The sequence below is a fragment of the Ambystoma mexicanum genome, chromosome 1p, assembly GCF_040938575.1.
Source record: "Ambystoma mexicanum isolate Mex_15411 chromosome 1p, UKY_AmexF1_1, whole genome shotgun sequence".
In the NCBI taxonomy this organism is placed as follows: Eukaryota; Metazoa; Chordata; class Amphibia; order Caudata; family Ambystomatidae; genus Ambystoma; species Ambystoma mexicanum.
Window position 1 is genome coordinate 709,836,446 of NC_090921.1, and position 18,120 is coordinate 709,854,565.

Genomic DNA, 18,120 nt, shown 5'->3' on the forward strand with positions numbered 1-18,120 from the left:
TGTGAGGGACTTGGGCAGTGACAGCATGCCATTAGGTATTTGGAAATGATAGGGTCCTCATATGAAGATGAATACTGCATCCCTCCCAAATGAGTCACCTTTTCCCCTTGACAGCCATCTCCTCCCATGTGGTCCTCCCTCATAATACCACCCACAGCGTTAGGATCATGTAGTGGCCGCCTTCCCCTGGCCACATGCGAGGGGATTTTGTGATCTGGGTTTCAGTGATGACTTTACAGGATTCATCACAACTGCCAATGGTGGACATCATGTACTTTCTGTGCTTGGGATTCATAGGTACATGAAAGTAAGCATCCCAAATATCGAGTGAAACCATCCAATGCTGGAGCTGAAGGGCCTGGCAGATCTACGAAAGGGTGATATCTTGAATCTGTCCTTCCTGAGGAACTTGTTCAAGCATCTCATGTCCAAGTCGAATCACAGTCCTCCGTCTTTCTTGGGAACCAGAAAATAGATGAAGTACCAACCATGGTGATGTTCCGCTACAGGTACCCTTTCCCTGGCTCCTTTCTCCAACAGGGAAAGAATCTCTGTAAAAGGAGTGGATCTGGTTCCTAAAGAGATTGCTCGCTTGGGGGACACTCTGAGGGCCTTTGTAGAAATGGGAGACAGTACCCTTGGGCCACTGTCTGTAGTGCCCATGCATCTAAAGTAATGCAATGTCATTCTTGCAGATGTTGGGTCAACCTACCTCCCACTTGGATCCTGTGAGCAAAGTGGTCAGCGTGGTGTTGGGGCCGTGGTAGCGGGGAGGTGACTGCCTGAGCAGTTTTTCCTCCATGGGCTCAGGGGGCACGTGAGCCTGACCTCTCTACCTTTGGCTAAAAGAGGAGTAGTAGTGAAATCGGACAACCTCTCCAAGCATGTGAAGTGGGTGTAGTTGTTGTGGCTGATGAATGGCTGCCCCTAAAAATGTAGCAGCAGCTATAGAAGCTTTTAGCTTTTCAAGCTGCCATCTGCCTTTGGTAACCACGCAAATCTCCCGATTACCGCACTCAAACCCATACATGGGCCAATGCAGTCTTACGTATCAAGGCCTGGCTGAAGGTACAAGCAGGAAGCCTCCTTACCGCCACTGAAGAGACTGTTAAAGCCATCTCTCATTTGCCCTTCGGGAATGTTTTCTGCTGCCTGGGAAATGACATTCCATAGTGTGCAAGTGTATTTCACCAGAGCACAAGATGCATTGATGGATTTTAATGCTATGCTTCCAGCAGGGAATACTGTGAGGGCTTAGTAACGCGAGGCGGACAACTGTTTGACGAATTATTAAAATATGACATTTTATTAATGTCTCAATATCCCTAATCTTCTGAGGATTTCCCTACCTAACCAAAGCTAAGGGGAAACACTCCAATATATGATAACCAGCCCTCACACTAAGCAACAAGTATACAAAGAAAATATATGGCAATACAACATAACATGAACAACGTTTACAGTTTCTGAACAACCTTCTAATGTCCTGGGCAATTCTATTCCCCTGGATTCAAGGTCAATTCCGCCAATGTTCAACCAAAGAAAGAAATGTCTCAAGTCAATTCTTGATGTTTCAAAGTGAAAGTAAAAGTTTGTTCCAATGATGGCAAATCTCTTCCTATTGGTGAAATATCCACTTTTCAATTCCACCAAATAGCACCAATGATTTATTTTTAAATTTCTTTATTGGCATTTGTTATAGGTACAACAGCAGTGTGACAAACGTTGCCACCTGCGGCATGATATGTGCATATCAATGTGAAATCAGCCACCAATACTTAATCGTACCAAACTTTAACATACAACTTTTATAACAAACAACGTTTAACATTAACAATATTTGTCTCCTTGTGGTTAATGAGAAGTTCAGCGTGGGCAAATTAGTAGGGGGGTGAGGTGGGGAGCGTCAGGGCCGGGAGGGAGGTGGGGGGGAAGGAGTATGAAAATGAGGGATCAGTTCTGCTTCTGACAATTGTCTGTTTAGATGACTTTGTGGCGGTCGGATCAGGTGACATGGGGGTGAGTTGTTCATGGGGGCTTTTCGTCATTGGAGGGGTGAAACAGTGCCAATGTCAAAGCCTTCCAATCGTCCAGTGCCTGGCTTGCATCTTCTGGGGATTTAGCAACACTGTCTTCCCAGGCTGAAGTTTCCACCCGACCCATCATTCCAGTTCACTATACCATGCTTGGAATCGTGGGCCACCTGCCCGCTTCCATGCCATTGCGATGGTCCTCTTGGTCAGGATGCATGCCATGTCCATGAGTTTTACGGTGTGTTTAATTTTGGCTAATCAGGGGTAAGTCCCCAGGAGGCACTCCCTGGGGGTCCATTCATACCTGGTCATGCCTGCCCTTCTGCAAGTTTGCTCTTCCTCGGCCCAGAGCTGCTGGGTCTCTTGGTGCATTCCCAGAACATGTGCCATAAATCCACTTTGTCTCTGTTGCACCATGGGCAGTTGTGATGGGGTTGCTTGCTGAACTTTGCTATTCTATTCGGTGTTAGATAGGAGCGGTACAGTACGTTTAGTTGAATTAATCTGAATCTGGAGTTCCTGGATACCTCCCTCGGGAGCGCCAGAGCGCTCTCCCATTCTCTGTCAGTCATTTTTCGCCCCAGGTCCCTGTCCCATTTAAGTTTCAGTTCAGGGCCACGCGGATTGGCCCGGTCTATTAGGTGGCTGTATATTTGAGACACCGGTCTCCAGCCCCCTCCCAAATTATACAGTAGTGTTATGAAGGGGTTGGGCTAGGGCTCTTCGGGCCATGCATCCCACTTGTCTCGTGCCAGGTTCCGAATCTTTTGATACCACAGGAACTGGCCGCTGTGTATATTGTCCTCTGATTGCAATGAGGAGAAGTCGCGGAAGGAGCCCTCGTTGTATAAGTTTCCCCACGTGTACACTCCCTTCCTCTCCCAGTATCTAGTGGTTGCCAGATCAAAGCTGTTCTGACACAGATCTGAGAGAAGCGGGATGTCCAGAGTGTATGCATGTTTCAGGTGGAGAAGTGACTTTGTTCTATGCCAGACCTGTCTTCCCAGAGTGGCCAGTAAGGGTGTTTCACTTGGGAAGTGTTGGGGTGCCCATAAGAGTTCCTTCAGCCGTATTGGAGCGATTGGTTGCTGTAGAAGCGCTGTTTCCGAAGAGACATCATCAGCCAACCATTTGGCTACAAAGCTCAGCTGGGCTGCCAGATAATATTTCCACAGGTCAGGAAGTTGTATGCCACCCTTGTCTGTATGGGAGAGTTAATGTGGTTAGCGCCATCTTGTGTCTGCCTTTGCCCTATAGGAAATCCTTGAGTATCGTCTCGAGTAAGCGAAAGAAGGGGGCCTTGAGGTAGTAGTACACATTTTGGAATCCGTAGAGGAACCTGGGAAGGACAATCATTTTAATGATGGACGCTCTTCCCATTAACGACAGGGGGAGTCGTGAACAGACCCTATCGATTTGCATAGGGGGGGGGCAATGCCGCCACTGTTTTATTTTCGTGCATGCGCTCAGGAGTGTGTAGAATGTTGACTCCGAGATAACAAAATGAAGCTGGTTGCCATTGCACACCCAGAGCAGGTAGGTCATCAGTGTGCTTGTCTTTGAGGTCAGTCAGTGGAAAGAGGCAGGATTTGTGTCTGCTGAATCGTATTCCCGAAACTTTGGCAAAATTGTCGAGGACCTCCAACATAGTCGGAACGTTCTGGTGCGGGTCTCTCACATAGAGGAGGACATCATCTGCGTACAGGGAGAATATGTGATCTATCCCGTGCGATCGTATACATGCATCGAAGAATTGCTTTCTGAAGTATATGGCAATGGGTTTGAGCCCAAGTATGTAAAGCATGGGGGAAAGCGGGCAACCCTACCTAGTGCTCCTCTTTATGTCCCACGCCTCGGAGACAAGCCGTCCAGTTCTTACTTGTGCCTTTGGTTTGGTGTAGAGTACTTTGACCCATCTGATGAATTTCTCCCCAAAGCCGAATTCACGGAGGACCGCTATTAGCCATTCCCAAAAGATGGAATTGAACGCCTTGATGGCATCCAACGATAACAGGGCGTAGGATCCTCCTTTTCAATCGGCCTGGGACATGACGTGCTGGAGTCTGCGAAGATTGGTGGTGGTGTTGCGGCCTGGCATGAAGCCGTTCTGATCTGGGTGCACTATTTGTCCTATTACCCTAGAGCAGGGGTCTGCAACCTGTGGCTCTCCAGAGGTTACGGACTACAACTGCCATGATCACTCACCATTGAATATGATGGTCAGGAGGGATGGGAGTTGTAGTCCAAAACATCTGGAGAGCCAAAGGTTGCAGACCCCTGCCCTAGAGAGTTGCTTGGCTAGGATCGTGGTCAATATTTTGACGTCGTAGTTGAGCTTTGCAAGCGGGCGGTAGGAGTCGAAGTCTTCTGCAGATTTGTTGGGTTTAAGCATCGGGATCACCAATGTTTCGTGCATGCTCTCGGGTATGGTCCCTAGTTCGTGTGCCTCCTGGAAGACCTCATGCAGCAGCGGGGATAGATTTGGCTCATAAGTCTTGTAAAATTCAGAGGGGAGCCCATCACTACCTGGGGCCTTGCACGTGGCCAGGGACTTAATTGCTTCCGATATATCTTGTGTTGATGTCTGCATCTAGTGCTTCGCTATGTGTGGGCGACAGCCTGAGTAGCCCCATCTCCTCCATTGTGTCTGAAATCTCATCTGGGGGTACCTGGGCTTCGTGGGAATACAGTTGGGTGTAAGATTGCTTGAAAGTGTCATTGATGCCCTGTTGGGTTCGATACAGCGTGCCATCCGTGCTTCTCAGGGCCGTGGTTAGGTGTTTGGGATGTTCCTTCTTGCATAACCAGGCCAGCAGTCTGCTGGGTTTGTCTGCTTCGGTGTGCGCTCTATTGGTTCTGGTGGTATAGTCGAACTTGGCTAGTCTGTCCCAAGCTTTTTTGCATTCGGCTCTAATTTGCTTGAGTTTGTCCTCCTCCTGCTGGGTGCCCTGGGTGTCGGATTCCAGCTGTTCAATTTCATTTTCCCACTGCTCCAGCTCAGTTCGTAAGTGTTTCCTGATGCCTCCCGCCTTTGCTATGATCTCTCCTCGTATGACGACCTTTAGGGCATCCTATAACGTGCTTAGGCGGTCCACACTGTCCATGTTCTCTGCTATGTAGTTCTCAAGGGAATCCCTGAGGTCCTCCCTGAATGTTGGGTCCTTTAACGCTTCTGTGGGCATTCTCCATGTGGGTATCGGGGATCTGGGGCCTATGATGTTCCATTCCATCGTTAATGGCGAGTGGTCTGAGATGGTCCTACCTAGGTATTGTGCCTTGTCGATCTGGGGCAGGTTTTCTCTACCAGTAAAAACGTAGTCGATCCTAGTGTGGAGGTTGTGTGGAGATGAGTAAAAGGAGTAGCCCCGGTCGTCTGGGTGTAGCTCTCGCCAGACGTCCACCAGGTCTAGGCGGTCCAGCATGGTGTTCAGAGTCATAGTGGACGCTGGCGGTCCACCGGGGGAGGTGTGGACCTGTCGAGTTCTGGGTTGCTGACGCAATTGAAATCACCCCCCCCAGATGAAAAATCTGTGCCTGTATTGTGTGACCTTGGCGTACATCGGGTTTAAGTGGGCTGGTATGTTGTTGTTGGGGCGGTATGAGTTCACTATGCATATTTCAGTTTGCTGAATGTGGCCCCATAATATCACGTACCTTCCATCTGGATCTGATTCAGTCCTGGTTAGTTGAAAGGGGGTTTGAGGGCTGATCCATGTGAACACCCCTCTGGCGTATTTGGAATATGTAGCACCGAATCCCTGTCCGCACCAGTGCGTTTGCAGCGTTGCTGCTGATTCCTTTGTTAGATGGGTTTCCTGCAAGAGGGCTAGTCCGATCTTCTTCCTATGCAGGTAGGATTTGATCCTGTTTCGTCAGAGGTAGGTGCCCAGTCCCCTCAAGTTCCAGGTTAAGACCTTAATGTGCGTGGCCATGATAGTTCGGGGAAGGATGCAAGTGTTTGTTCCTTGTTGTCCCTTTTCTCTTGCTTGGAGATCTGCGAGCTCGGGCGCCTCCCCTCCAGGTTACCCGGCCCCAACTTCTCCCCCCCCCCTTGCACAAGCTGAAGGCGCATCTGTGGCTCTCAGAGACATTTTAACAGTTTCAACTCCCACTCTGGTGAGTGGTTTAACAAAATAAAGCAACTGTGAAACAGGACTGAACAACAAAGAACTGCCTCTAGCAGTTGCTTGTAACTGGCAACGCTCCGAGGTTCCCGCGTCGTCTGGACCATTCCAGGTCATTGGGCGCGGGCGTTGTGCCGGCTTCTTGCCTGCGCTGGTTCGGGGGTGGGTGGGTTGTAGTGAGCTGCATGTGTGGACCCCGGAGCCCCGTCCGGAGTAGTTAGCAGCAGTGTTGCAGCTCGTTGCTTATGTGTTAACTCGTGTGCTCTTCTGCCTTTGCAGCTAAGAATGTTGTGGATGCAGTCAGACGTAGTTGACTTGCGTCATATCCTCATGCATGGGTGTGCGGTGCATTTCGCTTCTTTTTCATCTAGTACCTTTTTGCAGTGTGGATTCTCCTTCTCCGGCCAAGTTGTTATGTTCAAGCCACATATTCGCTGCCTCTGGGGTCTCCAGAAATGTCGCCTTCCCATTGTAGATAACCTTCAGGAGGGAAGGATCTACGAGCACATATTTGAGGTTGAGTTTTCGCAACCTAGCCTTTAATGGCACAAAAGAGTTCCTCGCGCGTTGCACTGTAGGAGTATAGTCCGGATAGATCACCATCTTGGAGTTGTTTCGTGTGATCTCCCCTCCCTCCCTTGAGTACTTCAGTATCGTTTCTCTGTCGCGAAAGTTTAATATTTTTGCAATTATTGGCGGGGATGTGATCCTGGCAGGGGCCGTTTTTGTAGAGATCTGTGGGCCCGTTCCACGGAGAACCCTTGGGTAAGTTTCCTGGCCCCGATTTCCTGTAGGAGCAAGGTCTCCACAAAGTCAGTCGGATCCGATCCCTCCATATCTTCCGGTATTCCAAGTATAAGTATATTGCTGCGGCGGGCGCGGCCCTCCGCCTCTTTGCATCGTGCTTTTAGTTGGGCCACCTTCATCTTGAACTTTTGGACTTTTGCCTGTAGGTCGGAGGTGGTCTCGACATTGCTCTGTAGGGTGGCTTCTGCAGTGGTTACCCTCTCCGTCAGGTTACTCCTGTGTATCTTTGGGTTCTTCATCAGAGGCGGCTGGTTCTTCCTCCGTGGCGGCTTCATGCTGTGATTGTTGTTTAGGCCTTGCCGCTGCGAATGACTCCATGATAGTCGATTTAGGCTTGTTTCTGGGGGGGGGGGGACATCTTCAGTGCGTCTCCGCGGGGAGTTGTCCCGGGTGAGGAGCTGCTGCTATTTTGGTGGTTGCATGATCGTTGTGCAGGGCCCAGGCAGGGTTTCCTCTAGTCTTTTTGGCACTCTGCTGCGTTACGATGTGCCCGGCTGTAGTTGTCAGTTCTCCTTCGGGCTGCCAGGGACCCTCGAGTGCTCTCCCTCGGTCTCAATACGGGCAGTGGGCCACTGTGAGGGCCCCCCCCCTTCCTGGCAGATCTCTTCCGGGCCTCCGGATGGCTCCAGTAGTCCGCCGCTTCCTTGGTTCTGTGCTGGATTGCCCGCCGCCAACTTGTCTCCAGCCGGTGGCGGTATGGGTTACTGTGCGGGCCAGGGTTTCTGTTTGCTGCTGGTTGCCCCACCTGCGTTCGATTTTGGACGGGGCCGTTGCAGTCTAGGCGAGAGCCCCTGAGTTTGGCGGTGCCGTCGTCTGTTCTCGGCGTCCGCTGGGGGGGTTCCGCTTCTGCTGTGCCCTTCCCCTTCGCTCTTCAAGTTACCGCTCCGGACGCCATCTTGTTTGCTTGGGGGCCTGCTTTCTGAAGCCTTGTTTCGCGTGAAACCTGCTCTGATTTTTCCAGTTTCTGCGATCGTGGTATGCAGAAGAGCTTCCTCTGCTGTCTGGTAGCATTTGTAAGGCTCAATGTGAAGAAACGCTGCAGTTATCAAGGATCGTAATGGATTCCGGATGAAGCTCCTTGAGGCTCGCCTTCACTCGATGAGCTCAGGCCACGCCCCGAAATAGCACCAATGATAACCCCAACCACAATGATTTGTCACCTCTTCAAGAAGATTTGCCACAGTTCAAAAAAAAGAATAGCAATATCCACAACTGTCAGTGATAGACAGTTACTGGTTAACAGTATTTTCTTAGTTACAGTTCTAGAGTTCGCAATGGTATATGTCAGGAGGACTTCTCAGTGCTGCTGTAACCACTTCCACAACTTCACCTCTACTTGATTGACTATAAGAACAGTCAACGTTGTCTCATAGCACTCCACTTTGTTTAGACTACTACAATGTTGCATCTACTAACAACCAGATAAGCCACCACAGCTTCAGTACTTGATCTACTACCAAAGCTTCAGCGATTTGTACTTCTAGACAGGCTTTGACAAGGGTATCTGTATAAAAGATAGAGAAAAAGAAATAGCGAATGGTAGAATTATTTGAATTTCAGCTGTACCAAAATTACGTACTGCCGAATAGTTCAAACAATTCTACCAATCTTTACCATTATAGCGAACAAGGGAAGGGTGTGCTGCACCCTTGTTCGCTATAATGGCATCAGGGGTTGCTGTGATTCCCCCGCTCCCTAAAGAATAAAGTTTTTTTTCTTTTTTTTAACCTGCGGGCCGGTTCCCATCCACGGAATTGAAGGGAACAGGTGTCGCAGGGAGACAGGGAGTCGGCGGCACACAAAGCAAAGTGTGCCACCAGAAAGTAAGTAAGAGGTTTGGGGGGGTGTGGGTAGCCAGAAATGTATGGGGAAGAAAAACACAAAAGTAATTTGCGTTCAAACTTTTGGTTTTGTCTCCCTCCGACATTTCGCATTCGACTTTGTCATGCGTCCATCGACAAGATACACTTTAAAGTACTCAACACCTTCAAGTAGGCAAGGCACTCTTCCTCTGAATAGCTCTCTTCAAAAGGGGCAGCTTCTTTGCCTCTCTTGTCTGTCTGCCACAATAACAACCTGGGTAGGCCTTTAAGACTCACTTCTCTCTGGCTTCCACACTCTATACAGGTTTTATCAACTTCAAAATAGTCTTTGCAAGCAGCCAGTTTCCCTTCCCCGGCTTTACCTGCACCTTTCTGTCAGCTATCAGCCCAGGTAATTACCCAGAAGCCTTGGTGCCACTCTCCTAGCTTCAGGTAATGCGTGCACACTTTTATCTTGGGCGGACTGAACTGTTATTAACTTCACAGTAACAGTTAGATTGCTTCTGAACTCGAAAGGTTGGTTTCACTGTTAATAGTTAATATGGGGAGACTCCTAGCTTGGGCAATGCTTGTTTTCTTCTTTAATATATACACTTTAACTTCATATATATGAAAGGTATGTCAGTGAGGTAAAGAAAAGGGTTCAGTCTTTCTTTGGGAATCACAATTAGGCACACACAACCACTACTTGATATAGTAACAGTCTTTTAAGGGTTGAACAATGGATTTCAGCAGAGTTTGCTTTCTACGCAAGTAAAAGAACTTTCATTTTATATGTGAGTGCTACATTTCCATTGTTCAGGTATAACGGCTTCAACAAACAAATTCTACACGCTTTAACCCATACGCGAGTGAACAGAGAACTAACTGTCCCAAACAATCTCAAGGAAGCCTGGGTGCGGCCACTTTTAAAAAAGGCCACACTTGACCCAGCGCAACACAACAACTACAGACCGATAACGACAGTCCCGTTCCTCTTGAAAATCCTGGACAAAGCAGCTCACAACCAGATCCAATCATACATAGAAGCTAATTCCATACTAGGCAAAAGGCAATCTGGCTTCTGTGTCGGGCATGGAACAGAATCCGCATTATTAGACCTAAAAAATCAAATCTCACAGATCATGGACAAAGGCAAACCCGCCCTGCTCCTCCTTCTCGATCTATCAGCAGCATTTGACCTGGTAGATCACCAAACACACCACCCACCTCACTCATGCAGCCCATTTTTCTAAACACGCAGCATCCTGGATCACATCCCTCCTCGAAGGAAGAGCCATGAAGGTCTACTCTGACACAGCAAACGCAGATCCTACTACTATAAACTGCGGTGTCCCCCAAGGTTCATGCACAGCCCCCGCCTTCAACAACCTTTTCACAAAACCTCTCTTCGACCTACTTGACTCCATGGGTGCTGCGTATACTAACTATGCAAACGACACCCAAGTACTTATACCTCTATCGGGACTCTATCACCAAGACGCCACTGCCCTTCACAACATTTATGCTACTATCCAAGCATGGATGGCAATCAATGGCCTCTGTTTTAACGGGGAGAAAAATGTTCATCCTTGGCCAGAAAAACACAATAACGAAGCTAAACCGCCAATACGCCAACTTCAACATAGACAACTCAACCATCGCTGTATCATCCTCCGTCAAGACTCTAGGTGTTCACATTGATGCTAATCTATCGATGAACAAACAAGTCAGCACCATAGCCTCTGCATCAGCGTTCAACATCAAACTCATCAATGCCATTAAACCCTACCTATCCGCCCCCAACCGCTTGGCTATAGCTAGAGCAACTTTAGGCGCTAAACTGGACTATTGCAACGCTGTCTTAGCTGGCACCTCCGCCAAGAACATTCACAGACTGCAAACCACACAAAACAATGCCCTCAGAGCCGCTATGAGCATCCCTAGAAGAGACCATATATCTCATGCCAGACGTACAGCACGATGGCTTCAGGTCAAAGACCGAATTACTCTGAAAATCCTCACCATCACACACAGATGCATCAACAACACTGCTCCCACATACCTATCTGAAGCAATATCAAGAACCACTTCCACTCGCCCCGCCAGAGTTCAGTACACCAACCAGCTACACATACCACGCATCAAGAGAGCCACAGCTGGAGGTCTAGGCTTCTCCTATATTGCACCGAAACTTTGGAACTCACTCCATGCCACCCTTAGAGCTGAACCTTCCATTTCTATCTTCCGCAACAACCTCAAGACCACTTTCCTCAACTAGCACTGTGACTTAATCCTGTACTCCTGTCATGTATATTGTAATATAAACACAAATGTAATATAACTATATTGTAACCTTGTATAGATATTGCTCATGACTATGTAACTAAGCTTTTGTACTGTAACAAGTGCCATGATGTCCTCGGGCTGTTGTGCGCTATATAAATACGAATAAAACAAAACAAAACAAAAAAAAACAAATACTGTTGCTGGCAATACTCACGCAAAGTATTGGAACGCCGTTCTTCACTCACTGGGTTCTTTAACATTTGCTCTGCGTGTTGCACTGCTGCCACGACCTGTCACAACTGTCACTGCTTCTAGCTTCTTAGGGACCCACACCCTTCCTCTGTAGAGTCTGGCTACACGTTATCAGATCCCCTCTCACTCCCGAGACCCACTGCTTGACAACTGCTCCTCGTCTCGGTCTCCAGCATGTTCACTGCGTGGAAACCACAGCAATCCGGCTCACATGGGGAAAGACAGCTCCCTTGCATGCCTTGCGCTATGCAGCATCTGCACTTCAGAGTTCAGGGGAACAGGACCTTCTCAGAATAAGCAGGTGAAATCTGCTGTCTCCATGTCCCCGCTCCCCTCTTGTTCCCCCACTTCTGCTTGGTTTGCCAGCCTTGTGCCTTCTTCCTTCTGCTACAACCTGCATTGCAGTCACAGTTCCAGCTCCTTAAAATTGCCTACACCTGAGGGGGCTTTTTATGCCTCCAAGTTTCTTTCAGGTATGGGCTGTTAGGCTTAATTGCTTGACTACTGCAACTGCATGCCTCTTCAGCCCTCTTCCTCATCCCAGTACTCCTGGGATTATGGGACTTGTAGTCCACTTTAACAAAGTTAGCTCTTAACAATTGAGTTAATTTTAAGGGTAGATTTATTTCCATTAAACTCATTAAAAGATGGACGGTTAAAATTAGTTGCTACAGAGGAAGACATTGGATTTAAGGCATTTTCTCTAGATCCTTTTACATTATTTCTTTGGGAGTAAGGAGGTGTTTATCCTGAGATACTTTGAAAGATCTTTCTGATGTCACAGATCTTATATGTGGGTCAGGGACATTATAATGGCAATATGCCTTTACCTGTTTTGACGATCTAGAACGGCACTTTCTGCAGAGTACGAATACTGTGCTTCATCCCACGGGATATCCTCGCCACCCTGAACCCTGTCTTCTCCCAAGTGATCCCCCCGCAGTACACCACCCCCAAGGTTAGGATCAGGAAGTGTCTGCTTTTCCCTGGCCACCTCGGAGGAGACTATAGGCAGAGATCCGGAGGATTCTTCAAAATACCCTCTTAGCCAGTGTGTCGTATTTCTTATCGTCCCCATCTGGTGGGATGCCAGATAAGCTGCTGCCTTTGAAGTGGATTTAGCTGCCTGCACCACCAAACCTTCTGGTGAAGGGTGTCTAGAAAATAAGTCATGGTCAAAAGAGAAAGGTCTGTACTTCTTCACCAACTCCTTGTTCACAGCAAAAGTGTTGTCTGCTTTTTGGGAATTTTCTAAAATAGGATTCCTTAGTGCTGTGTGGAAGGGCAACACAGGTTCCTTAAGAGGAACTCTATCCAAAATGTCAGTAAGGTCACCCTGGGTAATGTCCTTAGCAGGAGGTCCCCAGTCCAAATACTCAATCACCCTATTCATGGCAGTTCTATAGGCCGCATTAGGGTGAGAGTGAATGTCTGGTGTGCCAAATTACACCTCTGCAGAGGTTTCCAGACCACTGGCTTCCCTGCCGGTCTTGGAAGCCGCAGCAGGTTCAACAGCCCCTTTTATCTCTTTTGAGGGACCAGGAGGGGCTGGCTTCGAAAAGACCTCCATCATCTTTTCTCAGAACTTTTCCCATTCGGCGGCAGATGCGGTCTCATTAGGAAATCGAACCAGACGCATGCCGGGGCGAGGAGTCGGAGGATGAGGAACAAAGGCATTGTTTCTTCGACTTCTTCTATGATGACGAAGAAGAGTGACAGGAATCGCTCCTGCATCATGACCATTTGGAACGTAGAGATCATTTCTTGGGCCTTTCTGGCGATTTGTTTTCTCCAGTGAAGTTTCAACCTTTGGAAGACTTCATCTTCGAAGGAGTGGAAGACGGAGGGAGACTTGGAAACTGACCAACCTAGGGTTAGCTTCGATCTTCGGCCCTTTAAGGCCTCCCTGGTCATCGACTGGCAGCAGCTGCACTCAATGACTTAATCTTCTTCGTCGAGGAACTAAAGACAAATCCTGTGCGGATTAGTGATCGACATCTTCGAATCACAGTCGGCACATCTCTTGAAGGCAGTCTTCAGCATAGACATTGTGATGTTTTTACACAAAAAGTAAAGACGTTAGTCGGGTGATTAGCTGAGACGAGTCAAACCGTTCTGAGAGCTTGCAGTGCATGCAGAAAAACAGAACTGGGTGTGGTGGTTGCTATTAATATTATTATCAACGACACGTCCGGATGCGCCAATGGCAACTGTTGAGGGACATAGACTCAATCCCACACAGCGCCCGCTGCTGTAAAAATAATTCTGATACTGCAAAACAGGATATGGATATACCTAAGATGATTGGAAACCACATTTTTATGATGCTCCCCATCCAAAATACACACATTAGCATCACCCTCAAACCTTACTAACGAATACTATGGTAAATAAAGACAATCCAATGACATCCATAGTCTACAATTAACAAATCACAGAAAATACAAGCTCCTTACCAGAAGGACTTCTCCAGGGGTTGCTGATCTTGTGCACCTTCAGAGGAGCTCCAGCAAACCGGGCATAAGTCTGAAAATTAGGCAGAGTGCACAGTGATTTGGAAGCAAGGTACATTAAGGAGGAGAACATATTATGAGTACTTTCGTCTTGGGGATAGACGCGGTCTAATCTCTGGGGCTGTACGGTGATGCAGGGACAAATGACCCAACTACTCTGAAACATTAAAGAACAATCTCACGTTGTCAGAGCAGCATTCCCGCTGCTGCGAAAGTGAATCAGGCTGCTTCTTCAACTAATTTTCTAAACAGATCAGGAAAAGAAAATACGTATGTCATGCTTGGGTGTAAATTTGGCGGGCTGGATAGCATTGGCTGTCCCACATGCCTCATACTAGGGAGCAAGGCGCAAGTGTACTCTGCACCCAAATACTTCTAAAAAGGTATGTAGGGCATACCCCTGTCCCAGTCAGGCTGGAGGAAGCAACGCAACTATGAATACCTAGATGTGGGATCTAAAAGGGCACGAGAAGCATAGCTCGCTGGGCTGCTCCGTTTTGGACACACTTAACATGCCTAAGGTTACTCCTCAACCTCCTTCACATTGGAAAAAAAAAACATGCGACACCAACTCCTTTGTACTCTACCTCCCGGATGCTGCTCCTCAACTCAACCTCTTCCGTAGTTGTCCACCTCTCCCACAGTAGGATATCAGCTATTCCACACCTCCAACATAAGCCCTGAACTTACATACCTTGATAAATCTATTTTTTCAAAGACGTTTTTATGATTCTGCAAAAAACACAGCCAGTACCTGTATTATTTTTGGTATTCAACTGAATATTACAGCTGGCGTGTTCATTTTGGTGGGAATACAAATTTCTCTTGATCGGACAAGATTATCATGCTTATGGGAACTCTCCTTGATTTGGCTGATAAGAGTTGCTGTAACTGAACAGATACGATTTCTGTTCTAGTTTTTATTAAGATGTGCAACCCTGTGCATCTTTTTATGAAAGAGAAAAACATTTATCACCAGTGTCACATTAGCAATATATTTTCTTTAAATATACAAGGAGCTTCACGGCACAAATTGCGGGGAGTACATTTGTCCAACAGACCTTGTTTTGTTCACAAAATATTCAAACAAGGGTGTTCCATAGAAAGGCCACTTTTTAACTCATTGTACCCCTCTGTAATGTCTGCCAGCTTTCAGACTTCATTTTTATCCCAGCAATGCTTAATCCAAAGACTGATAGAATGTGGCTCTATTTTGATGTGGACCTGAAAGTACCTCATAGTGTTGCAGAGGAGATGGCCATTCTCGGTTAGTCATGTGTCTATTGATTTCGTAGCTTTTAGGCCTGTGTAATATGGTTCCACTGGGTGGAATCCGTTTAATCGGGCTGGGCCCAAAATGCAGGCTTCGTTTGCTTCGTAGACCCGAGAGGTCACATGAATATCCCTTGTCCCTTGGTGGGTGCGCGCAAGAAAGTGGCCATCTTGCACCACTGGATGTCTGAACTCCATGACCGGGCAGTAGTAGGCCTGAAACAAGTTCTGACTTGCACATGCAGATGTCTGTCTGGGGTAGTGTGGATTCATTCCTTTGTTTGAGATAACTTTCCAGAATGCATTGGTGTATTTTGAGGGTTGATCTGCCACTGACTGACCACCCATGTTTCAATTATTCTTAGTGTGGGATTGGGCGCAGTGTCCAATCAATGTTTTCTGAGGCGGATAAAAGCAGACCCCTAGCCCACTCACTTTGTCTACTACTGAATCTCTGTACCTGCATTCCTGGAAGGCCTGCTGCTAGAGGAGAACGAATCTATGCACCAGCATCCTTTGACACTAAGAAGAATCAGACAGTGAAGCTCGACTACTCCAGACAATCAGAAGACACCCTACGTGGATCTCCCCCCCCCCCCCGATTTGGTGGAGACACCTGAATCACAGAGCCTGCTCGAAGGCCTTGTCACCCCCAGAAGCTACTGACAGTGCTTGCACTGCTAGATATAGAAGGAGGGGAAGCTTTGCTGCCAGGACAATGCAGACTCTCCATTCTGATCCAGCCAGAGGATTTTCATCCCAGGACATCAGGCAAGTACCTTGCTTCCATCTCCCATATTAGAAAGCTCCAGATCCTGTGTTGTCTTTGCTCTTGCAGCCGCACTGCTGAACTCACCCTCCACCCCTCTGGCCCTTCTGCCACAGCTGGCTCCTCTACAGTGGGACTTCTCTTCAATATTCGTTCTCTGTTTGGGCCTCTCCAAGACTACCCCATCCTCAGAAGTCAAATTCTGTCCCTGTGGACTATGGGGGAACCCTGCATCAAAAACTACCACAGACTGCAGCCGACTCATTTCTGATCCCCTGCCTCAGACCCTCGACCTGGGAATCACCAAATCAGGAATAATCATCCTTCCCTAGGGTATTGGGGAGCCCCCTTCACCATTGTATTATTGCTGGAACAAAAGGCAGTCATCAAACATGCACAGCTACCGCTTCTGGAACCTACCAAGCAATTGCTGCAGAACTGCTTCTTTGATCTCACAATATTTCTCCCAGGACTCTTTATTTCCATCTCTAGTTCCCTTATTCTTCACCAAGGGTCTACTGTGGGACTCCCTGCACCGGAATGCCAGGAACTCTGGAATTCCAGGAACTGCTCCTTGGGAATACTGTTGCAGAAGGTCAAGCTTTTTCACCAAAGTCTGCCCCTGTTCGCACAACTGGTCCGCCTCGGTTTCTCGAAAACTGCTTTCCTAGATAGGAAAACTCTTTAAATACTTAATTACTCCATCTTCTAGGAAAAAATCTTTCACTGTACTCTGGAAACATCTAATGAAATTGCTTGCTTACTTAATATATTGTGGGTTTCCTTACTTGTAACTATAGTGCATTTTCACTTACCTTTACTCATATAATGATTATATTTGTGTATAAATATAGAGTGCAGATATTCTCTTATTGGGTATAAATGGAAAGTGTGTACTGTACCTGTGAACCACCCTACTCCACACCCCGAATCCAGCTGTGGCTGCTCTGTCACGACTACCACTTAAGAGCCTGATGAGTTTGAGGTAATCACTAGCAGTCCCAAAGTCAGGAAGACACACTGTAACAGTGACCCTGTCAAGAGGGGATATGGAACCCTCTCAACCTGGGGTGAAGGCCTACTAGGGACGAAACCAGAGCCAGTCCTATCCCAGAGGGGGATAGTGGCACTTAGGAGGGTCCCGGTTCCTATGCCCTGTCCCTCTGCTTGCATGTACAAGAGAAACACCACTGTTGATCTTACCATCCTGGCCCACTCAATGCAAGCCAGTTTTCCTCTGTTTCTTGTAGGGGACTACAAGGACTGGCATGCTCAGCAGTGAAGGAACAACCATGCAGTTGGACCAGCAGAGAGACAGCAGTGAGCCACCATGCCATGGAACAAGCCGAACAACAAACCAGCATATCACCCACACTATGTGACCCAGACCAACACAAGCATGTGTAGGAGTCCGTTTATTCCCACCCATTCAGCGCTAACAGCCCGAACAAAACAAACATGTATTACTTACAGAGTGGAACCCATACAACACCAGCATACACATTTCTTTGGCAGACCCTTACACGAACTGGAATACAGACGACCGTGAAAGCGGCCTCCAATAGCAAACATTGTCAGACCTGCGTATGAAAAAAGGGGTGGGTGGGGCTTAGGACCCCTTTAATGCTATTTACCACTTGTATTAATTGGGATTAATTGCCCTGGGGCACCAGAAAAGGAGGGGCGGGGGTGCAACGGAAGCAAAGGGACTATAAAAGAAGGAACGGACACAGAAGGTTGTGGGTTGTTCAGGTGAGGTCAGAGGCCTTTAAGGGCCTGCCACAGTGAAATGCGCTGGGATCATGTAGAACATTATTGTCAGAAGTGCGCTTGCACTACAGCTCATCCCCGTGGAAATGCACAGGTCACCTTTGAGAATAAGTTGGCCACCTCATTTCCAAAAATGGGTTATCTAAAAAAAGCATATTCCCCTGCTCTTTTTTTTAGATGCCCCATTTTTTGAGGCTCTGCTCCCAAATCTACATTTTTTTTAAAATTTGAAAATAGTCACAATATGAGAGCAAAAGGAGACAGTGAGGGCATGATTGGACAGATGGGGAGTGAGTGATGGGCAAGAAAGGAGAGAGAGGGCGAGGGAGGAGTGGGTCAGAGGGGGAAGCAGTGGGCAAGAGAGCAGAGAGGAAGAGGTGGGCCGGAAAGCAAGAAGGAGCATAGGCTACACAGGTAGTGTTTGGCCAGAAAGAGGCAGTGAGCTTCAGATTTGATATGATATAAGGCATTTATAACGCGCCTATACAC

The 18,120-nt window shown here is 47.7% G+C and overlaps 1 protein-coding gene across 1 annotated transcript in view; it reads right to left on the minus strand.

Annotated features, from left to right (window-relative positions):
• MTX1 (metaxin 1) overlaps nt 1-18,120 on the minus strand; it is a 205,550-nt gene that overhangs the window by 131,424 nt on the left and 56,006 nt on the right. Inside the window, exon 2 of the mRNA XM_069650128.1 lies at nt 13,764-13,833. Within this exon, the coding sequence (XP_069506229.1) occupies nt 13,764-13,833 (70 nt within the window). The remainder of the gene's footprint in view (nt 1-13,763; nt 13,834-18,120) is intronic.